The sequence below is a fragment of the Pyricularia grisea genome (genome assembly GCF_004355905.1).
Source record: "Pyricularia grisea strain NI907 chromosome Unknown Pyricularia_grisea_NI907_Scaffold_4, whole genome shotgun sequence".
Taxonomy (NCBI): Eukaryota; Fungi; Ascomycota; class Sordariomycetes; order Magnaporthales; family Pyriculariaceae; genus Pyricularia; species Pyricularia grisea.
The window spans coordinates 1,916,075-1,940,437 of NW_022156718.1; the positions used below are offsets into that span (position 1 = coordinate 1,916,075).

Consider the following 24,363-nt stretch of genomic DNA (forward strand, 5'->3'; position numbering starts at 1 on the left):
GGGGGGGGGTCTTTAAGTTTTACACTCGTGTGTTGTTGCTCAGACTGGAAATAAGTGTAAAAGGTGTGGAGACGGTGTCCCACTTATTAGCCTACTACGGAGTACATACCTCGGTACCTACCATTTGTAATGTCTGGTCATCGAGGTGGGTTTGGCTACCCCCCGACTTTAGGTTGTGTCGGTTCTTTTTTTTTTTTTTTTGTGTCGAACAAACAGATCCCTCGTCGATCTTTAGGATTGGGTCTGGTCCCAGCTCTAGAAGACGTTCAATTCAATGTATTGATGATTGAGAAAACGGGATGAACATTTTCGGGGGTTTTTTTTTCTTAATTGGCGACGAAGGGACAATCGCAGATCATCTTTTGTTTCCATCCATTGTTTGTCTGGGGCATGTGGGTCGAACCCATTTCACATCGTAGCAATGCCGAGTGGAATCTGGAGACGGTTGCTTAACTCAATCGGGGATTAACCTACCCGACGTTATTGTACGGCCCACCACGAAGCGGCTACTGCCAGAGTATGCGTTTCCCGCGGGGTATCTGTGTTAGTTTTGGGCATGGTGTACGTCCGTGAATTTGTGACCGCAAAAGTGGCTTTGTTGAGGTACCCATTTTGCAATAAAAGTGAAAAATGGACTGTACTGAGGAATGTGATTGTTCGCAGTGTACCTTGAATAAAAGGGGAGAGTGTATCAATTGCTGCCGCATAGGTTTTCAGGCGATTGGAGCATGGAGTTATGTTTCAAACGGAGAATCGACGGCCCTTTAAAATATTAATAAAGAAGAGGGTGAAATCAAGGATGATTATAGTAGTACCCATCCCAATGCTTCGGCAGAGTGTGTGAGAGTGTCTCCACTATTACTTCTGCTATTATAAACTAACTACAGTGCGGGCAGGGCGGGGCATTTATAATAGAAACGTTCGAGCGATTCAATGTATGCGAAGACAGAGGGGTGAGACGAACAAGGCGCATCAATGCAGTAACCGATATCCCTTAATCCCATGTGAGCATTGGCCGATATGCGACAGTCGTTCAGTTGACGGGCCAAACGGCCTGTGCCACTAATCCATCCCATCCCATCTCTCCCACATCTGTCATCCCATTTTATACATGCTACCATAGCTGTTCTGACATTTTCGTGATGCTCTATTGCGTATATCAGCATAATTGGGAGATGCATATGGCTAAAATAGAAGATTTAAAATCATACTTTTGTCGCTGTCGTAAAATAACAATGCTTCGAGGAAGCAACCTACAAAATACGAATCAGCTGCTCCACACAGTTGTGTTCAGCAGCTTTATAACCAAGGATGGAACGATAACCCATTTCTGCGCTGAAATTGTTCAAATCTAAGAGGAAAAGGGGAAGAAAACCGTGTGCGTATGCTAATCTTTGCAACCCCGGACTTAAAACAGCCTCTCGGCGTGTGTTCATTCCATCTGTGGATATAAACTAAGCCACAGACAGCGGTTTGTCTTTGTACCCAAATGTGGGTTCGTAATTGAGCTATACAGGCGTTGAATCGTAAGCTTTTGGAGCTGCGAACCCTCGGGTGACAACATGAGATGTTGTAACGGCGTGATGCCATATGAACGAATAAGGACAGCATACTTCGTTGAAGTGGTAGTCTCCTAGGTGCCAGAAAAAAACGGACTATCGTGCGGGGAGAGGAGGAATGTTGAAGCTGCAGAGAGATAAAGGGTGGGACAGGCAAGCAGACAAGTCAAGAAAGTTAGGGCGCGAAACAAAGCCATGATGACTGGGCAATGATGAAGCTGCTTGGAGGATAGATGAAAAGAGTTTAAAAGCACTTACTGTTAGGCGAGGGTCAAACCGGTAGATGTAGTCTCAACGCAATATAGATTGGGTAACTGCTCGCCATTTTAGATCCCAATTGTATCGTGGGATGAGCCTGACATCGAGCCCGCTGAAGAGGGCGGATTTCTGCTCGCCCTCGTGTTCGATTGGGGGGCTACCTGCTTCACCATGGCTATTGTGTCGAAGCAGGTGTCTCTTTTGGGCTCGTTGAGGTATCGGTTTATAGCATAGGAGGAAGGGTTTTCCGAATAGTAGCGGGTTTGCGATTGTTTCTGAACCGAACCCCAAGGTCGGTCAACAGGGACGCTTGGGGTGGTGGAGTTGTTTGCGTTGGACATAATTTCGGGTTATACGAAGGCTTTCGGGTTGAATCTTAGGCCAGGGGTGGTACTCCCTTATAAACTAGAGGTGAACGAGGAGAGTGGATTTGTGAGGAGACTTAAAAACGACTACGGAACCCATGCTTCAATTCGAGGGAAAACCATGCCCTTTTAAATATTTCTTTTGTACATATTATCCCAGTGGTGAAGAAAAGAATGATGTTGTTCCATTTGGCATGATGCATGATGTGTGGGACATGTGTTGCCGTACCACGGTGTGCGAATAAGATGCCAATGATTTCACAGGTCCAAAATCTCCAAGGCTGCACTAACTACACCCCCCGATATCTTTCGACGTCGTTCCATTTCCTTACCCCCCCCTATCCCTTCTTAACACACCCGGAGACAACACCATAATCACGATGGCCAGCAGCGGGCTGTGAGTAAAACGAGATGGAAGTATGCACGGATAAAAAATTTTACAGCCAACGGACACCTACCAGATCATGGTACTTTTCTTCGGTCCCGTAGGGCCTACCAAAGTGTGTAACCGTGACCATGTTATTAAACTCGCTTGCTTATTTTCCTCGCCTCAAGATTAAAAAAAAAGGGCCGACTAAAATTGTAGATATTGTCGAAGTTAATTTTTAAGATAGATACGTAAATAAGTGCTGGATGGCCAAATTCTAGAGCGAAAAGAGAGTTGTTAATCCTTTTTGCGTTGTTGAGCCGCATATATTGTATGAGGCTTTACGGAATAAAAACCGATTGAAGAATCTAAAATTGGGAACCTCGATGTCATCCGAAATTTAATTCATTTTAAACGGCTCAACTAGGTGTGGATTGCTTGGAGAGCAATCAGTTCTCCACATACACGACACCGTCAGCTATTGATTGTTAGGGGGGAGTTGGGGGGTGTGCGTGATTTTGCTGCCTTCTTGAGTTGTAAGTATAGCACCTGTGCAAAAATATTGCAACTCAACAGGGTCAAACCCCCACCTTGGTGGTTGCACACCTACTGTACAATGTCACAAAGTAGTGATGGTGGAAGGGGTAGTGTACATACGAAGCCTGGGGCGCGTAAGGCTTGGTTACTCCACCCTGGGTGGTGTAATGGGTCCAGCTGGTAACACGGTGCAATACGCAAAGCAACTACAGTGTGCGGCGCTAGATCAACCCAAATATTCGGGAACGACTCCAATCTAAATTACAAGCTTGTGCCAATGTAGTACCCAGTTAGCCAGGTAGCTACCTAGCTGACCAAGGTACTATGGTGGTAAGGGTAAAAATCCTTCCCCCTGTACAGTGTCAGTTGGTGTGGGCTTTGTGCGCGTTGCCGACTTTGGTAATAGTTTCGAACAAAAAAATAATTTAGGTAGTTGGTAATTCCCGTGAACCGTTAAGGTTAATAAAGCCCCACGTAGACACGTATAGTGACAAGGGGTGGTTTTTTTTAACCTGATATAGCACCTGTGCAAAAATATTGCAACCCAACAGGGTCAACCCCCCCACCTTGGTGGTTGCAATAAAATTGCACACCTACTGTACCATCGCACTTAAAGACATGCATTAACCCGGCAGATTGCAGTGAATGTAACAGAACTGGGAATTTAGCCTAATTGCAACCTTGGACCCCCATCACAGCGCAATCAGGGTAAAGGAAAATTGAAGCATCACGCATTTCATAATTGCCGCATTTGTACCTCTTGTAAGCAAATCCTCAATCGAAGTGGCCAGAGAGCAAGAGAAGCTTGGTTTCCGCAGTATGGGAATGAACTAGATAATACCCTTCTATTTTGCTTCGCGCCAAAACAAAAGATTTTTTTTCTTTTGTGCATTATCTATAGAACTCTAGACTCAGTCCTGACCTCTCTGGGCTTAAAACCTGGTGCGCTCCTCTTTTCTTGCCTAGGTCGGTACCTAGTTTAGGGTGGGCGGCTCAGGCACAGTCGGTTATCCGCTGCAACTAATTGTTTGGGCTGCATGGGGAAAACTGTGGCTGACCCACCACCAACTAATGTTCAATTCGTTGCTCCTGGGTTGGGGTTCCTCACAAATATTTTAGGAGTGATCTGGAAGCTTTGTCATTAATTAGCGCCAACGTTATATCGAAAGCAAAATGACATATGCGATGACATATCAGGCGATTTCAATCAAACAAAAAGGAGGACTTGCATATTCTTCCTAACGCCACAAAGACCTTGCTGATCACCCCCTTGTTTTCATCTTTTGTTCAAGGGTTACCACGTAAGGTGAACTCTGGGGTAAAGTGGGTTGCTTGCTCCACTAGGACGGCTGGTGGCTCTGGCGGGAAGTTGACGATCCATTCTGGGCCTCACACGACGAGGGTGCCCTGTCGGCTTGGTTCGATAAGGTTTGGGACAGGTACCCAACAGCGGACTGCGTAACGGAATCGGTGCGACGAACCAATCCCACGTCGTTGTACGGCGCACTACGCAGCGGCTCGTTATACCACCGCGCCATGGCTTCAGACGTGGGATTGCTCGAGTACGCGGGGGTAAGGGCATTGGTGCCAGTGTTCGTTGTGGTCCATGTCCGTGGAACTTGGGACCACGAGGACGGCTGCGCGGAGGGTGACATGACGTAACGGAAGTCGAGCGTGGGTTGGAGTGAGGAGTCTTGTATAATTCGCAGGGCATTAGTTGGAGGGGGAAGTAAACTGACTGCTTTGGCATGAGTTTTTAGGTAGATGTTGTCGAAGAATGGAATCACGTTCAACCAGAAAGTCGGGGGCATTTAGAAATATATATGCTGTAGAAGTGTTAGCCCTGGGTGGATTTCTGTACGATTATTGTATGAGTTGATAGTCAAAAAAGACAATTTTCAAAACGCACTCTATGGGGATGGCGTTTCCTCATTTCCTGTTAGGGTAAATACTACGAAAGTACTTCTTCGCCTTTTCTCCTGGCATTGCCCCCCACCTGCTGCGCATCCATCAAGCTGCCGGGTCAGCTTTCATCACATCTGTACCTCCGATGCATGCAACTATCCACAAAGGACTGGACATGGGGCAACATCCATGTCAAGTTCGTCATTCATACCCTGCAACCCATCCTTTGACCACTATGGTGCAGTGGTGTGGGCCTTGTGGGCTTTGGTAATAATTTTGGAGAAAAAAATAATTTAGGTGGTAAAGGCCTACACATACACGTACGGCGGCAGAGGAGGCCTTTTTTCGCCCGACACCATACTATTGCCTGCCACGACTTTTACATAGGATTCACCCGCTACCCTCAGCTCCCTTACGCACAGAACCTGACCTAGACCGTTGCATCCCTCCCATCCAGACATCTTCTTTTTTTGCCGCAGGGGCTCTGCCATAGCCATTCCCGTCTCCATACCTGTATCCCTGATACACCCATTCCCCTTTCAATCCCTGCTTTCCTCACCATCACCCGCCCCACCGCCAATAATACCTGACATTTGGCATCCAACCTTGGGCGAAGGGAAAAAAAAGAAAAAAGAAAACAAAGAGGCGATATACCAGGCAATACAGTATACTGCCTTACCTATGTACTTTCCAACAATTCATAGGAATTGCGTAGCCCGTTCTCTTGTGTACCTTACCCGAGGCACCTACCTACCCTTCGACAACATTTGCGATGGCAATGTGTTGCAGCTCCACGCAGCGCCTTGTAGTCTGTTTCGAGAAGCAAAAGGGGGGGGGAAGGCGAAGACAGCTAATCTTATGCGGCTACCTATGTGTAAACCACACCCCCCCTTCCCCCCGCCCTCTGTGTCATGTGGCATGTGGCATATGTGTCGTCGATCAATGGAAGTGCTGGTCAATGTACCTACATCCTGTGTGGTTCGGACTGTAAGCTCTGGAGTAGCCCAATTGCCGCAGCTCCACGCAGTTTCCGCCATTGGCAGTGTGTTCAAGAAATTTCAAAAGCTTTGGATCACGGGAAAAAAAAAGCCTCTCGCGATTCTACAATAAACAGCCTTAGGCCTCCTGGGCCGAGCAAACCGGACTTTCGAATCTTCTAACGGTGACAGGTGTCCAGGTACGCGCGGTAACTAACACCAAATTTGTATTGCTTGCTGTCGCTGGGTTCTTTTCTTTCCTTTCTCCCCCAAACCCCTCTGCTTCCAGTTCACCTTACTTGCATTATGGAGCAACTTTGTAGCAGAGATTTTACGAATCATAGAGTTTTCTTCTCACTTAGTCAGTCTCGCCTCAGCAATGTGGTTAGAAAAGGCGCCCATATCGATACTTCTATAAACAGGGGGGAAAAAGGAGAATGGCGGAACAATTTTAGAGGCGGGGCGGCGCGTGGGAACTAATGAGCCAAATAAGACGAGCTTCGGGTTTTTGTCTGGTCACCCGGAAAGGATGTAGGTAATAAATATCACTTTCCCAGTGGATGGCAAAGATGGGAAAATCGAAGAGGATATTTCAACGTGATAAAAATACAAAATTGGACTGATGCCTCTCTCACTTTCTTCAGTTAACCACCGAACCCTGTACATGCCTGATCAAGGTTTGGGGCAAAGCAGCAGTCAATAAAGACGCCAGCTCTTTGCGAGGAATTGACTAGCGTGTTGGCCAACTAATCCTTTCTGTGACGAATGCGTGAATTAAATCATCTGCGTTCTTGAATCTTGTGTGCGACCCATTTGCGACCCATGCAGAGCCGCAAAAAGGATGAGGGGGCTTATACAGCCAAGCTTGGCCAATCGTCGCCACACATATGGGAGTAAAAAAAGAGAGAAAGAGAAAAAGGCAACCTTGCCCGAGAAGAGAGGCGTCAAAACAATGCCTAATTCATTTTGTGATTGTTCTGTTATAAGCCAATTCTAGTTTTCGTGTGCTCCCCAAAAGCCCAACGAAGGGGCTCAAAGGCGTATAGGTTGTCTTAATTGCGTTTTGAGGCAACCAGTTATGTGAAAGTACAGAGGTTCGCCCATGAATATGAACATATTCAGAGCATATTTATAGGCTATGTATTGAGAGCTTCAGAATATATGTAGAGGCCCTGCAGACGCGCGACGGCGGCCGCAACTAGCTGATGATAAATGCATCCTGAATACAACGTTTTTCACAGAAGAAAACCATTTGCGCATTGATGTCCAAAATTCCACCACATCAGTCAGTTGATTGGATAAATCCTACTCGATTCACCGATTCACTGCCGAGTCTTTCTTTCCGCATAAAACTCAACCTCCTAAGACTCCTGCGACCATGGCACGAACGGCAATGCCTTGTTCGGGTAACGCGGGTCACCACCTATACAGTCCCGAATCACGTTCTGGCTCCTGATATCATCCGCGCCCAGAATTTCCATCCCGTCCGGTCGAGTGAAGTTGACGCTGAGCGCCGAACAGCCCTGCGCATTGACGTACATGATGCGCATCGGGAGGTAGTCGCCCTGTTTCCCATCGCCAACAAACGTCAGTGTTTAAACCGCAACTTACGACCATCCATATCCTCACACGAGCAGGACCCAAAAAAAAGACGGAAACCACAAACCTCTGTAGCCTCGAAGCTATACGTCTGCAAGCCATCAGACCCACCATCCTCGTCATCCCCATCCGACTGCGCCATCACCGCCACGTTGCTCCAGTCCCACCCCGAGACGGCGTCCTGCCCGAACCAGGCGGCGACGAGATCGCTGGCGGACACGCTGAGCGTGTAGTTGCCCGTCTGCTCCGCGACGAGATACCCCCTGTGCTGGACGACCGAGTACGTGGCGTGCGAGGCGTTGCCCTGCGAGACGCCGTCCACCACCGCCGGCGAAGCGTCGCACTCTTCCGACTCGCTGCCGTACGTGATCCGGAGCGAGGTGCCCGTGGTGGTCGGCTCGACGCCCTTGACCGCGTCCGTCGAGAACTGGTCCTGGTAGCTCCCCGGCATGGTGTTATCCGGCACTTGGCCCTGGCCCGTGCCGTTGGTGAGGGCGTAGTAGGCCCACTGGTGCGTTATCAGAACGTCAGTCTTGGGAGTTCTTGTGTTGGGGTTGGGATGGCGAGGAAAGCAGTCAAAATAGGAGGTACCTCTAGACCCGGCATGCAGATCCGTGGGCTGAAGTGCAGTATGACGTTAGGCGAGGCGGCGGTGAGGCCTGCGAGGGCGAGGAGAGCTGCCGGCAACATTGCGTTGGAAAAGTGTCAGATCTCGCAGTGGCGGAAACAAGAAGAAAGTAAGGATATTGCTGGATTCTGTATTTGTAACCACAAATTGATGCTAGAAACACTGATATATAGTGAATATTGTGAGCGAGACAAGCATCAGTAAACCAGTGGCAGTTGTCCCTATTTTTTATATGTGCGTGCGTCTGAAGCTTCAAGCTCCATCATGAGCACGACAACAGTAGCCGGCGCCGTTTCCTGACCACAACTGTCGTCATCTACGATTAGGGTCGAACCAAGGATTGGCAAGATCTGCATCCCACTTTTACTTAATGCTGACAGGAAGGGGGATATACGAGAATCGCAATACCGGCTTGTGGGCATTAGTCTCGATAGGTCCGACCTGATCGCGTCGTCGCCGTGCCAAGTGCAAGTATGCAAGGCTCCGGCTGCGCTACTAGAACTGTTTAGTCTAGCCTAGAAGTTTTCCAAGCACTAAATTTGGCCTTCAAGCTCAGGCTACTGACGTGCTAGTGTAGCCTCGCAAGGTCGAGTTGCGGTTGAACGGAACGATCTCGACGACAAGACCCAAGGAGTTTGATAACCGGGTCGTTGTAGTAAAATTAAGCTCTTACAAGCTCTTACAGATGACGCGGCGTTCAACCTAGATGCTATATTTTTGGAAGTCAACAAAAACACCAATCTTCTGTTAGTGAAGTATATGAGCTGGTCATAACAAAACTCCTTGACCCAGAGTATGAAATTGCGTGAGCTCGTAATCTTAATCTAGGGATAGTCTTGATCGTAAATGGGCATCGCAGTACGCCCTGTAGTTGAGGAGTACACATGATAATCGGGGCCCCATAGTCCTCCCTGTCCATCCTTCTTTTTGTTGTGTTCCCTCCGACCCAAATCCCATTCCCGAGGATCCCAATCGCCGAAACATAGAGAAAATAACAGGAACAGAAAGAAACAATATCTGATGGTAAAGGTGTCCGGAAAGAAAGACAAGATGACGATTGATTGATATTTTGATGATTTGAAATAGAACAAACAAGGAAATTCTGGTTAAGTGGCAGAAGGGGAATAAGAAAAGTAAGTGGAGAGTAGGCTGATAACAGTGCGGCATTGCTTGCTGGTGGCAACTGGAGTTGTTGAAAATGTGTCTGATATGTAATCATCGGGGATTGTTCCCCCGTTTCGTACGTTGCTTTCCAGGTAATATCCCAGACGGCAGTGAAGGTCGAGTTAATTGGCTGTTGAGGTACTGTTGATAATTCCAAAGGCGAGTGGCAAGAGAAAAAGAAATTGACTCTCATGCTCAACGATATAGCACTGATAACCATGGATCTATCAATCTCAAAGTCCACCAAAGTGCATCCCAGGTTCGTAGCTACCGTCCGGGTCAAGGAGTCACGAGAGCGCAGCCAGCTTCTGAAGGGCAGTGAGGACGCCTATTTTCAAAATCTGTCAGCCAAACAAAACACCAATTTCTCGCATGTTCCGTTTCCGAAGGCCAAAGGGAAAAGTTACTTACCGCTGACACCTTGAGTCAAGGTAGCCCTGGCCTCTGTGTTGCGGCTTCCAAGGCTGACGGTGACTACGTCTTTCACCGTGCCCTCCTCGCCGAGTTGGTTGGCCCACTTGAAGACTTTCTCGTCCTCGCGGCCGTCTCCCACGACCATCAAAAAGTCGGGCGAGAGGTCACCGCTTCGCAGGTCGTCAAAGATCTTCTCTGCCGCGGTGCCCTTGGTCCAGTCGACGGGCTCGACGACGACGCAACCGTCGAGAGCGACGGCGTGTACCCGCTGCGCCTCGCAGGCGTCGTTGATGTGCGACGCGCAGTCGCTGGCCTGTCGTGCAGCGGCTTCGTAGTCCTCGGCGCTCTTGTAATGGAAGACCAAGCTGCATCGGCGCTCTTCGACTTCGGCTCCAGGGGTTCGCTCAAGGAAGTATGTCATGATACCCCTGACAGACTCCTTCCAATTCTTGATATGTCCTGCATCCGCCATCTCGGTCCACGAGTCGGCACCACACTTGCGGAGGAGGCAGCCATTCTCGGCTATCAGACCTAGGTTAGGAATACGGGCACGGAAGAGGCGGTCGAGCTCTTCGGGCCGGCGACCCGACATGACATAGATGGTGTTTTGCTCGTCGAGGAGGAGGTCCGAAAGGACGTCGAGGGTGCGCTGAGGATTGGTGTCAGTGTACTGAATCGGGTCACCTGGTCGCATACTTTTGTTTACAGTGATATAGGGGCTGCTTGGGCGAATAGGAGACAAGACATTGGACTCAATGTCTCGGATTGTAGTAGGGGGATGGTGAGTAACGATTGTGAGAGGAGATGCAAGGGTAAGTGGGCCCAGCCGCGGATGGACAATGTGCTGCCGCCCTTCTGGCTGTCCCTGCTGCCCTGCCGACAAGGGGTTAGTAGAGGTGGCGTTCTGTACCTGTGGGCTGACGGGAATGATCTGGTTGACGGGGCCCCAGCTGACCAACGTCCCCTCGTAATCAAGGATGAACAGCCTCTTGCTGCTTCGCTTGTACTGCGCACTGAGCGACGCAACCGACAACCTGGGCACCGAGGTCTGGTCGCGACGATGTTGCTCCTCATGGACACGATCCAACCGAAGCATAAACTCGGTGAACCAGTGAGCACCCGTGTGGTGACTAACCGCCTGGTACAACTTTGTCCACCTACGTTCCTTCTCCTCGGCCGACATCTCCAGCGCCTTCTTGATGGCGTCTGCGCAGGCTCGATAGTCCCACGGGTTGACGCTCAACTCGTTGCCGCCAAAGAGACTGGATGTGCCAGTGAACTCGGACAGGATCAGTGATCCATGCTTCTTGTCATTGCTGTTCTTGCCGTCCTGGCAGGCCAAGAACTCGTGCGAAGTCAGGTTCATGCCCTCACGCTGGCTCGTGATCATCAGCGCGTCTGCAATGGTAAGTAGTGCCAGGTACTGAGCGTATCCTATGTCTTGCTTCAGGTAAGTGACCGGTTGGTATGTCAAACTCGCCCATGACGAGTTGACACGCGTAACAATGTCAGAAACTGTCGCATCCAGCTCGGATTTCTCACTGGTGGATAATGCCACCTGAATCAGCATCGTCTTGCCGCGCCATTCGGGGTTCTGGTTGAGGAAAAGTTCGTATGAAAGAAGCTTCTGCCGGACGCCGCGCACATGGTCAAGCTTGTCACGTGCAACAATGAGATGCTTGCCCTCGTATTGTTTCCGCAGCTTGTTAACCCAATCCAAAACCTGTGGCTCCTTGCGGTGCTCACTCAGTGCAACGGGATCAATGCCGATGGGCATGTTGATCACATCGACAAAGCGGTCTTCCAATTGCAGGCCATCAGGTGTGGCCTCGGCTGAGAGGATGCGGCTGCAAGTCTGCAGGAAGTGACGAGTGTACTCATGAATCTGGAAGCCCACGAGGTTGGCACCAAGCATACCCTCCAGAAGTTCCCTGCGTACCGCCAGACACCGGAAGACCTCGGAAGATGGGAAAGCCACATGGAGGAAGAAGCCAATCTTGGCATCCGGCAGCTTCTTGCGGATCATGCCGGGCACCAGGAGCAGATGATAGTCATGGACCCAAATGACGTCGCCTCGCTTCCAGTTCTTGACAATCTTGTCAGCCACAGCCTGGTTCACGTTGACGTAGTACTTCCACGAGTGGTCCTCGTACGCCTTGCTCTTGGGGTTGTCGGGGATCTGGTAGTGGAAGACTGGCCACAGGATCTGCTTGCAAAAGTGCGAGTAGTGGCCGTCAAAATCCTTATCCGAGCACCACACAGCCAGGCAGTCGTGCTCCGTTGCAAGCTTATCCTCAATGTCCTGCTTCTGCTGGGTTCCGTCCAGAGCGTCCGTCGGCATGCCGAGAGTGCCAACATAAGTGTGATCACCAAGCTTGCCCTCCCTCGCGGCGGCCTCAGCGGCGTTGCGGAGACCGCCATTGCCCTGGTCTGCGTTCACTATGGTGTAGTCGGCTTGCGCAAAGACCCGATCGTGGCTATCGCTTCGGGTCAGAGACAGCGGCTGCTTGACGCCCATGCGACCTAGCTCGCGCGCTTTGAGCGCCAATGTTTTGTTGTGGTTAAGAAGCGAGGACGGGGGTGGGGAGTTGGCCCGCGACATGGGTTGATCGCGACGGGCACCCCATGTCGGCGACCCCCGGTCTGCAGGGGCACGTTGCTTGCCAGCATCGATAGGTGCGTGGAACTGAGGCACGGCGAGGCCATCCTCGTTGGTAAAGATGTCTTCGGCGGCTGGACGTTCTTCGATCGGAGTCTCAGGGGGCGTGATGTCCTTGAACAGGCTAGGCTGTTTCGTGTGCGATGGTGACTTCAGCCCGCCGGCCTGGAGTTCGGCTTTCGCCCTGTCCTTATCGAGCGCTGGCGGCGGTGCACTTCTCGACGGTGGTGTGCCGGGGAGCCTGAAGTGGACCGTCTTGGGTAGAAATCTGGGCGGTTAGACGGCAATTGTCAGTTCGCATATACTATTTGTCGATGACATGCAGCTCGATGACTTAATGATGACGTGTGCAACAAGACAGACGCCAACCAACAAAATCAATAAGCCTCAAGGCTGCCAATTTGACTTGACGTACAGTGAAGCGATAAAGACTGTCATTTTGAATCTGTAACTTTGTATTGGAGGGCCTGTTCACTTCGAAAATCGTCCACACTTCTTCCAACACCGTGCCTTCGCACGGGTTTCAAATGTTATAAAAGTCGAAAACCCGATATCATCAGAAAGGTCGATTTGTCGTAGCGTCTTCTATTCTGGGAACGAGGTTCGATATGCAAATTGTAATGAGATCGGTGTCGTGGCCGGATGATGTTGCGGGGTTCGTTATGCTTTAATGTAGAGTCGAGACGACTTGTCTGGGTAAGGTGTCTCTCAATGCGGCGTTATAATAGCTCGACCTCTTTTCGCCGGGTAAGGTCCGGCCGGGCAAGGTTTGAGGGGCGATAGAAAACGAATCGGCGGCGCAGGAACGGGGGGTTTAGCCTTTTGACAAATTGAGGAGGAAGCTTTGCGGCTTGCAACGCCCAGCGAGTAAAAATCTGGAAATTTGTCGAGTTTCTTTTTATTTCCTAATGCGAGCGTGTAAGCTGAGTTTCAGACCTTGGCACTATATGTAGCCTAAAGGAAAAAGTAATGGGATGATAAAAGAAAAGAATAGGGGTGTTGTATACAGTTGTAAGGTAGGTGGTCCACTGACAGGAAAACAAGTATGGAAACAAAATTCGAAGCCAAAAATATTGCTGGGGAAAAGACAATTAAAGATCAGCAAGTAGAAGGTGCTACCATCCAGGATCAAATGTCCATAAAACATGCCAGAATAACACACGGCCGCGGAAGAGAGAGGAAAAATGTCTGACGTAACGAAGGACCTAGCTCGCTGCTAAATTTGCGGGACGACCGAGGGGTAAGACAAGGGGGATGGCTTCCATGCATGGGTAGAATGGAAGCTGCGAGGATCATCTATCTACTTACCCAGCTTCTCTGTGCTTTGGAAGTAAAAAAATAGATAAAGTCGATATTTGCTATTGGGCGTGCCGGTATGAGGTGAAGGAAGGTAAAAGAAACAAAAGGGGAGGATTTGGTCCGGAATACAGCGTAGTGCTTGGATGATCAATTGACAAGATAAAATAAAATGTAACCAGCACTCAACAGCAGCCAAGTTCAAAAGAATTGGGGACGGACCAGGCAGGGATCAAATAGCGGGCTTGGATGGTGGGATGAAAGTGGATGACCTGCGTGGATGGAAGAAGAAGAAAAAAAATATGGACATGCCTTCCCCGTTATTTTATTTCCCATGTGGGATGGGCATTTCTCGGGTGTTCTGCAAAGGTCCATAGGTAGGTACCTTGGGTATGTACAAAAAACAACATGGGTGCAACAATACCACGTAGGGTCTATCCCCTCCATCAATAACGATTTGTTCTGTCAGATCACAGCCCAATCCAGACAGAGCCACACACACACGGCGCTGCTGAAACGGACGAGCATTCAGTAACAGGCAGGCGGCACAAGTTGGACTAACCAAGACCGTCTGCTGCATGGTGAGATAGGCGGCGTCGTGAAAGTCACTAGAACTAGTCGTGTACCCATATTGTACCACCGTGTCTCTGTCCAATCGCTACAGTCACTATGATGCGCTTGGTCGTATTAAACTAGGTATTGAATGGGGTCAACAAAAGCTCTACTGGGCCATTACTCCGTATGCATGACGACCTATCAAGCTATGTACTCAAGATCTTTATAAATACCATTATAATAGAAAGCTTTTACGCATCCCGGTGGGGCAGCATACACGCGAGAGACAACCATATACCTCACCAAAAAAAACCGACAACTCACAAAAAAGTAAATTGGCTTTGCCAGACAAGCTGACTTTCCTTTCTGCATGCTCACGCATCTGATCAATCATTGGTTTATCTGACCTAGGGTTCATGAGAGCCTAGGATTGGACAGATAATAAAAGTGAAAAAAAAGAGTAAAAAAAAAAAAGATCATCCTCGGCACCATAAAGCCGCTTGGTATATCCATGTTGAGGCTTGGCTGGCAGGCAACTCAAGATAGGAAATCATTATTGCCGTAGACCCGAAAAGGTAGCTTGGCACGGGCCAGTTGATTGAAATTGGGACAAAACAAAGAAGGAAAGAAATGAATAAGAACGCAAATTTTTTTAATTTTTTTTTTAATGCACGGACCCAGCTTCACGATGACCCCCGTTGGTGTTTTGGAACTGCGACCGTGTATTCATAGCAACCCACTGGAGAAATGGCGTTTTTGCTTTTGCACCCTGGACAATAACGAATTGTTGCAGCCCAACGGTGCATCGGGCAGTTCTCAGCCGTTAAAAAGGAGTTACTCTGCCTGTGGCTAGCTACCTTTTTGAATTTTGTATCCTGTGACGTCTTGGGGCTACGGAGTAGATTTTGCGTCAACCGGGCCAGTAAAATTGTGCAGCAACGCCTCGTGGTCCCTGTCGCTGACGACACCGACCACTTAAATGCTGGAGTCATATCATCGTCACTTTGCAGTATTTAGTACGTACCGACACTAAAGGTACTGTAAACTTCAAACTACCAGGCTGCCTTGCGGTTTTTTTTTTTTTTTTTTTTTTTTTTTTTTTTTTTTTTTTTTTTTTTTTTTTTAATACAGAGTAGCTTCTCCTTATTCATTTACACGAGTCTTTCGTCTTTGTTTGCTGGTCTACCTGCCTGAAACGACCCTCTCCTGCAGCTGATTACTTGAAAAATTTTCAGCTTAGTTTGCCTTGTCCACTAGACTACTATGGTAGCTTTTCGAAACAAATGCAACACATGCCTGCTTACCGGTACAAACCTATGCTTCATCGTCACGTAACGAAACATCGTGGGGTTTCCATAATCGGGAACGCCGTTTTGCACGGGCATGTTCTATTTACCTAGGGTCCCCTGTGGGTGATCACCATGAGAAACCCGAATTATTCCGATCTCGGACCAGGGCGATTGCCAAGACAAAGGACAGGCTAAATGGGCCTCACAGCCTTGGGTCCCGGCGGCTGGCGACGTCGCGTCTAATGCCTCGACAATATCTGATGGAATACGCGCCCATAAAGTGATCTGAGGCATTTATTTTCTTTCCAATCTTGGTAGCGACTGAGAAGTGCTGGATCATTGAAAATCTCTTGATCCTTTCCTCCGAGATTATGTTTTCAATAACGTGTGGTACCTCTTAGAGCTTTTGAACCCCACTCACATCGAATCTATTATGGGCTGACAACGGCAGGCAAAGGATAAATTTTCCTGCTTGTCTTTTTTTATCCCGCTTCAATATCAAAGAAGACAATCTCCGGTAAGCTGCAAGCCCAGGCTCGAATTCCTTGTTAAAAACCGCGAATACTCCTTTTGCCCACATGCCCCCTGTATCCTGGAGATGTTGAGGCTGGCCCGGGCCGTCGAACCTCGGCCAGGCGGGGCCCTGAGATTTGGGGTTGTTGTAACGCATTACTTCAAATCAAGTCAAGATTTGCCAATGGAAGGATTGAAGTTGTCCACTTTTTTTGCCTGCCGAAGTAGAGGGATGTTGGCTGCGTATCACCTGCATCTCAAGTGAGCGCCCAAGCTACCCTGTTTTGTGCACCTGCAGTTCCATTGGACCTTTCAGCTTTGGAGAGTTGCCGAACCTCCCCTCCGTGTGTCTGGTGACTTGTTGATGGCCTGGCGGTTGTGCTTGCATGCCTTGGACGTCCAGGAATAGAAGATAAAGACGACCAATAGCCCGCAAACGAGGCTGTCTGGACCGACAACCATTTTTTCACCATTGCCCGCGCCCACTGGTTCCACGTCGGTTGTTCTGTTGTGGTACGGAAAACAATGGTAGGTATACCCAGGCAGGCTCAAATGCATATCATCCTGGCATGCATACTTTACCTTGTCAATGTAAAATGCACCAGCCAGGCTTCGAACCCCGCGTTGCCATCGCTTGGGAATGGCCCCGCAGTTCTTCATCTGCAAAAGCTCATAATAGCTCGTTCGTCAAAATCATTAATATCACGTCGTCCCCGGAGAATCACCGACCGACCCGTCCATACAGCCAGCGTCTGGCGGGGAGTGGTTTGCCAAGAACCACGTGGCATTGGTCTTGAGGAGAAATTGTTCTTTTTTTCCTTTTTGTTTTCTTTCTTCTTTCTTCTCTCTTACAAATGGCCCGGGCCAGACTGAGAGTCAAGATGGCGGGTTTGTGACGAACAATTGCAGTCATCTTTTCTGTGGACATTTGGGCACATCCCTGATATTAATTGGCTGAATGTAACAGTGATGATGATTACGAAATTGATGAGAGATTTTACGTTTTTGTTACTAGATCATGACGGCGGGAAAAGGCCTGTCAAACACCCTTTGACAGCTTCCGACCTTCTGTCAATCATCTCCTGACCAAAAGCCTAGATCGTCTGACCATGCAGCTGCACCTTTCCAAGTACCTCAGGCATATGTCAATCAAACATGACAAACCGAGGGAACTTGTCAAGCCTGTCTTTCCTGCGGCCTTACAGCATATTATACGCCGTGGATAGCCGCCAATTGTGTGATGTATGTATAGGTTGTTGCAACCTTTTCAGTTCGTAAACGTTTTTTTTTCCTGCTTGTGATAGACATGCCGGGAAAGTACCCTTCTTATCATGAAGTCAGTAGTGCTATGCTGTGCAATAATATACTTGGTTTGTGTTGTTTCCGGCAGTCAATTCGCGGGGTAGCACATGCCAGCAAATTAATCCAGTCCGTTTTCAGGGTATCAGGGGTGGGGACTACATACAGCCTTGATTCCATGGGAAAATACAAGCTGAGCTGAACCCTCCTCCCATACAACAGACGGAATTGTTCATGCGATTTGCCGTTTGTGAATTTTGCTCATCATGTACGTTTAGTTTCCGTAACATCTGAAGAAAAACAGAGCATTTATACTCTAGAGCTAGTGCTTAATCCATGGCCAGCCGGACTGATGCTCTTCAGCAGTTTGAATATGAAATCTTTTTTTAAAAGAGGGTCAATATGGCGGGGGAAAGTGGAGCTGCGCAAAGTTGGGGTAGGCGGACAGAAAAAATAAGCTGGGCAGAAAAAAGTTTGGCGGGATGATTTTGTTGTATGGGAGCTATTGAGAGACAGAGGAACATTTGGTAGAGACTCTTCAAATCGTCAAGAGAACATTAACTACCGCAACCTTCCGACTCGAGTTTCTACCGAAGTTGCTAGAGTACTATAGCACGCAGGTGCTAGTTGGTTTTTCAAAAGACCATCGAAAAAATTTCTTCGCAATGGCGACCGTCGCCCCGCCGCCCTCCAAGCGGCAACGCCGCGAGCAGGCGGCCAGAGCCACGACCCAGCAGGACGTGACGGCGGTCCTCGCTCCCCCGACCGGCTCCTTCCGGGCCCGTTTCGTCTCCGGATCCGACGGCTCGCCGCTTGCGGACGCCGTTGAGATCCCTCTTGCCGACGCCTCAGAGAAGAACGTGTCGCTCCTGCTAAACACCCTCCTGGGCCGCGACGCCGACGAGTCCGTCCCCTACCGCTTCCGCATCCTGCTACCCCCCGGCAAGGGTAACAAGGAGGAGATAGTCATAGACAGCTACCCATCGGACCTTGGGGCGCTGCTGCGTCAGCACGGCATCGAGGACGCCTTCGAGACGACTTTGACGCTCGCGGCCGAGCCCCAGGCCGTCTTCAAGGTGCAGGCGGTCAGTAGGCTGGCGCACCGCATCCCGGGCCACGGTGAACCCATCCTCTGCGCGCAGTTCAGCCCGGCGTCGTCTGCGCGGCTCGCGACCGGCTCCGGAGATAACACGGCGCGGATATGGGACGCCGAGACGGGGACGCCCAAGCACACCCTCAAGGGCCATGCCGGGTGGGTTCTCGGCGTGAGCTGGTCGCCCGACGGGACGCGACTGGCCACGTGCAGCATGGACAAGACAGTGCGGATCTGGGACCCGGAGACGGGCAAGCAGGTCGGCAGCGAGCTCAAGGGTCACGCAAAGTGGGTGCAGGGCATCGCGTGGGAGCCGCTGCACCTGTGGCGCGACGGGACCCCGAGGCTGGTGTCGGCGAGCAAGGACTTTACGGCCAGGATATGGACGGTCAACACGGGGCGGACCGAGCACGTGCTGAGCGGACACAAGGGGAGCGTCAGCTGTGTGCGCTGGGGCGCCGGCAACGGCACCGGCGTCGTGTACACGGCGTCGCACGACAAGACGGTCAAGGTCTGGGACGCCGTCAAGGGTACCATGCTGCACGACCTCAAGTCCCACGCTCACTGGGTGAACCACCTCGCGCTCTCGACCGACTTTGTCTGCCGTACCGGCTTCTTTGACCACACTAAGACGGTGCCTGCCACAGCCGAGGAGAAGACGGCCAAGGCAAAGGAGAGATACGAAAAGGCGGCTAAGGTCGGCGGCAAAATTGTCGAGCGGCTGGTCAGTGCCAGTGACGACTTTACCATGTATCTGTTTGACCCGTTGAACGACGGGACGAAACCCATCGCCAGGATGATAGGGCACCAGAAGCAGGTCAACCACGTCACGTTCTCTCCTGACGGGTCGATGATTGCCAGTGCGGGTTGGGATAACGCCACCAAGCTGTGGAATGCCCGGTATGTTACTTTTTCCCCGCGAGATATAACCCCTCCAAATTTTTGATGCAATGTCAAGACGAATAAAAGCTGACCTATCGAACAGAGACGGTAAGTTCATCAACACCCTCCGAGGCCACGTGGCACCCGTCTACCAGTGCTCGTTCTCGGCCGACTCGAGACTGCTCGTTACGGCATCCAAAGACACAACTCTCAAGGTGTGGAACGTAAGGACAGGAAAGCTTGCAACAGATCTGCCGGGTCATGAGGATGAGGTCTACGGTGTGGATTGGAGCCCGGACGGCCAGCGCGTTGGGTCGGGTGGTAGAGACAAAGCAGTTCGACTTTGGAGAAATTAAGGGCAGAAATCACAATGACAGTACATATGCTAGATACCCTGACGAACATGACATGATAGAAAATAATAGAAGAATACGAAGACTGAACAATTCGTAAAAGTGGGTATAGAGCAAAAAGAAAAATGCAGTGAAAGGCTCTCTTGTGCGCGCCATGTGGGTTTAAAACCAAGCCAAAGTCTATTACAACAAAAGAGATAACAGAATGTAAGAAGCAAACGCATTGAAAAAAATGGAAGAGAGAAAGCAAATCCGGTAAAACAGAGCGAGGAGAAGAACAAACAAACAGCCCCCAAAACTCCAAGAAGAAAATCAAAAATACAAAAACAATCAACACGACCAACGCGTCATTCGCAACACCAAAACTCATCGATAATACTGATCCCTGCACCTGTCCAACAGCTTGTCCCAGGTCCCCGCCAAACGCTCCCTGACCCTCGACGCCGTAGACGGCCTGCGATACGGCGCCTGCACGTTCTGGCCGTCGTAGTTGAGCCCGAAGAACCGCGTCTGAGTCGGCGGGCGGGGCTGGCTCGAGCCGACAAACATGCGGCCCACGGCGTTGTAGGCGCGCCTGACCGGCGGCGTCCTCCTCGTCTGTCTTTGGCCGCTCGTCGTCACTCGGCCCAGGATCCTCCCGTTCATCCGCCGCAGCGGAGGCCCTCGCGCGTGCGGCGGATTGGGGAGGGGCCTCCGTGACGGCATGGGGCGAGCTACAGGCGGTGGTGCGGGTCGCTGTCTATTAGGGGGACACTCGAGGATTAGTGAGAGGTTGGGAGAAGGAATGAAAGAAGAAAGAGGCGGAGATAAGGACACGAGCGAGAACCTACCGGGCGTCGTGGTGCATCTGTCTGAGATTGCTCATGGGCGATTGTTGTCGGTTACTCGAGCCCGGAGATGGCTCTTGCGGCTCTGGGACCGACGCCGGGCTGGGGTTGGTGAACAGCTCAATGCGAAGCTTCTCGGTCCGATCTCTACTTTCCTGGCTCCAAGACCTAGGGTCTGTTTTTTTGTTGATGAGATTTTCCAGAGCCTCAAAATTCGGGCGCATGTCTGGATCGTGGGCCAGACAATGACAGAGAGCCTCTCGGAGGACCTTGTCGACGTGGTCATACTGAGGTCCCATCAGCTCCTTGCCATATGTGTAGATAGCTGTGCCGTCTGCGTCGTAAAACGTTTCCAGTTTTGGTCTAGATGACAAGCGAGGTCAGCGGTGGAAAATTGGGTTTTGCATTTAATATAAAGTAGGAAAAGGGTGGGCTTACTGTGGCAAGCGGACTTGGGTAATGAGACACCACATAACCACTGCAATTTGGTAAATCTATTTGAAATCATAGCTAGTCAGTGAATGCGCACGAAATTGAAAATTGACAAGGGTAATCTTACGTTGTGATACTTGTTGTATCGCCCGGCTGTGGAATATAGCGTATTCGTCGGGTCGTGTTGGCGCTCATGGTAAGGAGCTTCGTAAATGTCTGCATGGCTTTTGTCAGATATGACATGATAGAATTGAATACGGGGAAAAAACTTGCTTGACAGAAAAAAAGCAACTCACAATCCCATTCTCGGCAAAATTGCTCCTACAGGTCGCATCGAAGCAGGAAGATTAGTCTCAACAGCACCCAGCGCAGTCAACTAGTGAATGGGGCTCATACCGGTGTCAAAGTCTCGTACTTTCCGCGGTGTCTATAGTCCCATACTATTTGACTGTATGAGTTATGTTCTTGTCAGCAAACAGCCTGTCTTGCCAACAATTTGTCCACGCCGGTTTGAAGAACTCACACATCATCCCTGTTCACAATTTCTGCCACTCCAAAATCGCCAATCTTGAAGACCGGCAGAGTATCATGCTCAACGCCGTTGAGGTCCACATCGCCAATGAGTACATTACATGGGTCAATATCAAAGTGAACGATTGCACGAGAAGACGGCTCGTTGAAGTCGGAATATTCATCTGCGTCGTTTTCAAGGCCTCGAGACGTCTCACTCACGACGGCACCATCATATGGCGGCGCATTTTCGTCCGGCCACGCCATGGCAACGCAGCCCTTGAACACTATCAAAAAAGGTCAGCAGGAGTCAGTGGGAGTCTTTGGGGTCTGAGTTAGCGAGACTGCTCGTCCATCTAATACTTACAGCACTTGAAAATTTGCCACAAGATCTGCGAGTTGAGGTTCAACTTGCGCTCGACGAGCGTGCAAATGAGCTTATCCACGTCCCCCTTCCCCATAAACTCGAGCACCAGGATATCATCGCTCTCATCTAGTGCTTTGGTACGAGGGTCGGAGGACAGCATGTTTGACCTCAGGCGATCAAGGCTAACTCTCTGGAGGATGTGCATCCGGCCAGTCATTTTTGCCAAAAGTTTCTTTTCACGAACCAGTCCGTAGTCAGCTGTGGCCGATGGTGGATACAAGTCCATCTTGACGACGACCTTGCGCATCTGGCCAAATCTATCAAGGCATTTGAACTAAAAGTTACAGACGTAGTTGGATTAGCATATGTGCAAACAAAGAGTGGGATATGTCACGCCGACTTACCAGTGCCGCCAGGCCGTGACCTCCTACGCCCAGAAACTTCTCGAACTCGAAACCTGCCGCAGCCAACGAATTCCTCATAGGGGCTATGCGCTCGTCTGCAACTTTTAATCGAGGTGCATTCTTGGCTGCTGGAATATCTCGAAACGCTGCCCGAGCAAGACCTGGTCCTCCCATCCGCAGGCCGTCTTCCACAACCTGCATCGCCAGTCCTGGCCACTTTGAAGATTTTGGCTGCACGAGACCCTCCTGGACTTGAGTAAAAAAGCCCCGGCGATTCCTCAGACGCAGGTCACCCATGTGGAATATCTTGAAGAAAGCCGTCAACTTTCTGATGACATCGGTGTCCAATCTCATGCGACCAAGCATAAATCGGTTGGTATAGTCGTCCTGCTCGTTTGGAGGAACATTGTCGCGCAGATGAACAAGTTGGTCCATGCGTGTAAGTCGTGAGCTTCTCAGAACCCAGTCGGTCAATTTCTTGTGATCTTTTAGCAAAACGACGATGCGGTCGCTGTGGAGTGTATGTTCGGCATCGATGGCAGCCCGCACCCCCTGAGGTGTTGAGGGTGTCACTCCGGCCGTGAGGTTTGCCAAAACTCCCTGATGGCGGGTTTGCTCCGTGTCGTAGTTTCTCATGGCATAATCTGTCCCGAGCCTCGTTAATTGCGCGACATACGCCCATCGTATATCATTCTGCGTTTCTATCTCATGTTGTGCCTGTCCTTCTGCTTGCAGGCGACCCCACTCCACGACGCATTGCTCGGCTATGAGCCGACTTCGATTTAAGAACTCGTCTCGATCCATTGTGAATCATGAATGGATGCAATGATCGTGTCCTCGGTTTATTTTGTCGTTGCGACCGTGTCGTGGCTTAGGGAATGAAGATAATGTTAAAGGATTACGAGATGATAGACACGAAGGATCCCTCAAGAGAGTGTTTCTCGGTCAAGGTAGACCGTATGACATGTAAAAGATGTCAAAACGTGCAGCTTGTGATGTATACACTTGTTAAACAACCGTTGTAGACAAAGGAACCTGAATAAACTGGACTTTTTTTTTTTTTTTTTTTTTTTTTTTTTTTTTTTTTAAAAACCAGAGGCATCCGAAAGCACTGCTACGATAGCTACCCTTGCCTGGTAACTAGGTAGGCTTGGTAGGTACCTCTACACAAATTCACGATGTATTTGCACTGGCAAATAGCAAAAGAACAAAGACTTTTTTTTATCGGACATCAACAAAGAAGATCGAATTTTCGATTCGTCTGGATCCGAATGAAGATGGATGTAAATGCATGCGGACTTTCTTGAATCCATTGAGTCCAACACATGACCCAAGACCATCTGGTCAGTCAGTCGATGGGAAATGGTACTTCTCAAGTCAATGGAACCAATTGAAAATCCACCTGCACTCCGCCTACAAGAAAGCGGGTGTAAAAGGTTCTAATTAGAAGGCAAAACCTGACTCTGAGTCTCCTGTCATTGGTGAGCGGCGTTTGAATATTTTCCCTTTTACCATGTATTGCTTATCTGGGAGATTAGATTGCCGACCCATCGGATCGTATGTATTATGGGACGAAATGGAGAGCAGATGAATGCACATACTACAGAGTACATGCAAAAGTCGAGCAAGTAGGCGTCGGACGGACTGGAGTAGGGCTTTCAGTCTAATTCCAAGCGAAAAACCATATGTCGGTACTTTGTCGAGCTGCATCATAGGGCTTCTCGTTGGTGTAGTAGTTGTGAATGAGGCGAGCAAAGAAACAGATGAAGAGCAAGGCGGGGAGACCGCTGGGGTAAAGCTCGCTGAAACCGTCGGGCAATTGTCACAAACAAAACAAAAAGCACGTGCCTCACCTCGCACCTCCACCAGCTCGTACCGTACGGAATGGAATACCTATCTGCCTACCTACCTAATGGCTTGGCGGATTGAGATGACGTAACCCTAGTCGTTGCGGCGCAGCGGCAGGTGCAATCGCGGGTCAGTGAAAGGCGCAGTGGACATCTCATCCCCAGTTGCCCCAGGTAAGAAAAGAGTCCATGTGTTACGGTCGTCTAGGCCCACATTAGATGGGCTTGTACTCTCTGGTTGGTCATCTTGACCCATTCTACACG

At 49.9% G+C, this 24,363-nt stretch overlaps 6 protein-coding genes across 6 annotated transcripts; 1 reads left to right on the forward strand and 5 right to left on the reverse strand.

Annotated features, from left to right (window-relative positions):
• Window positions 1–1,885: 1,885 nt before the first annotated feature.
• PgNI_07274 (uncharacterized protein) lies at window positions 1,886–2,158 on the reverse strand (the record flags this gene model as incomplete). Its single annotated transcript, XM_031127289.1, has 1 exon — window positions 1,886–2,158. One exon carries the CDS (start codon window positions 2,156–2,158, stop codon window positions 1,886–1,888), a length of 273 nt encoding a protein of 90 aa, XP_030981701.1.
• A 2,268-nt stretch (window positions 2,159–4,426) lies between these two features.
• On the reverse strand, window positions 4,427–4,741 carry PgNI_07275 (uncharacterized protein; the record flags this gene model as incomplete). Its single annotated transcript, XM_031127290.1, has 1 exon — window positions 4,427–4,741. The coding sequence occupies one exon, from the start codon at window positions 4,739–4,741 to the stop codon at window positions 4,427–4,429; it is 315 nt and encodes a 104-aa protein (XP_030980819.1).
• A 2,360-nt stretch (window positions 4,742–7,101) lies between these two features.
• PgNI_07276 (uncharacterized protein) lies at window positions 7,102–8,653 on the reverse strand. The gene is made up of 3 exons (XM_031127291.1): window positions 8,159–8,653; window positions 7,635–8,099; window positions 7,102–7,533 (listed from the first exon to the last, which is right to left on the reverse strand). The coding sequence occupies exons 1-3, from the start codon at window positions 8,255–8,257 to the stop codon at window positions 7,330–7,332; spliced, it is 768 nt and encodes a 255-aa protein (XP_030981704.1). The 5' UTR covers window positions 8,258–8,653; the 3' UTR covers window positions 7,102–7,329.
• Window positions 8,654–8,685: 32 nt separating this feature from the next.
• On the reverse strand, window positions 8,686–14,001 carry PgNI_07277 (uncharacterized protein). Its single transcript, XM_031127292.1, has 4 exons — window positions 13,741–14,001; window positions 12,848–13,337; window positions 9,771–12,700; window positions 8,686–9,687 (listed from the first exon to the last, which is right to left on the reverse strand). The coding sequence occupies exons 2-4, from the start codon at window positions 12,868–12,870 to the stop codon at window positions 9,647–9,649; spliced, it is 2,994 nt and encodes a 997-aa protein (XP_030981702.1). The 5' UTR covers window positions 12,871–13,337; window positions 13,741–14,001; the 3' UTR covers window positions 8,686–9,646.
• Window positions 14,002–17,519: 3,518 nt separating this feature from the next.
• PgNI_07278 (uncharacterized protein) lies at window positions 17,520–19,795 on the forward strand. The gene is made up of 2 exons (XM_031127293.1): window positions 17,520–19,377; window positions 19,463–19,795. The coding sequence occupies exons 1-2, from the start codon at window positions 18,050–18,052 to the stop codon at window positions 19,713–19,715; spliced, it is 1,581 nt and encodes a 526-aa protein (XP_030980821.1). The 5' UTR covers window positions 17,520–18,049; the 3' UTR covers window positions 19,716–19,795.
• A 283-nt stretch (window positions 19,796–20,078) lies between these two features.
• PgNI_07279 (uncharacterized protein) lies at window positions 20,079–23,056 on the reverse strand (the record flags this gene model as incomplete). Its single annotated transcript, XM_031127294.1, has 9 exons — window positions 20,079–20,451; window positions 20,543–20,902; window positions 20,978–21,033; window positions 21,099–21,187; window positions 21,268–21,292; window positions 21,368–21,419; window positions 21,495–21,768; window positions 21,849–22,182; window positions 22,253–23,056. The coding sequence occupies 9 exons, from the start codon at window positions 23,054–23,056 to the stop codon at window positions 20,079–20,081; spliced, it is 2,367 nt and encodes a 788-aa protein (XP_030980767.1).
• Window positions 23,057–24,363: the final 1,307 nt, after the last annotated feature.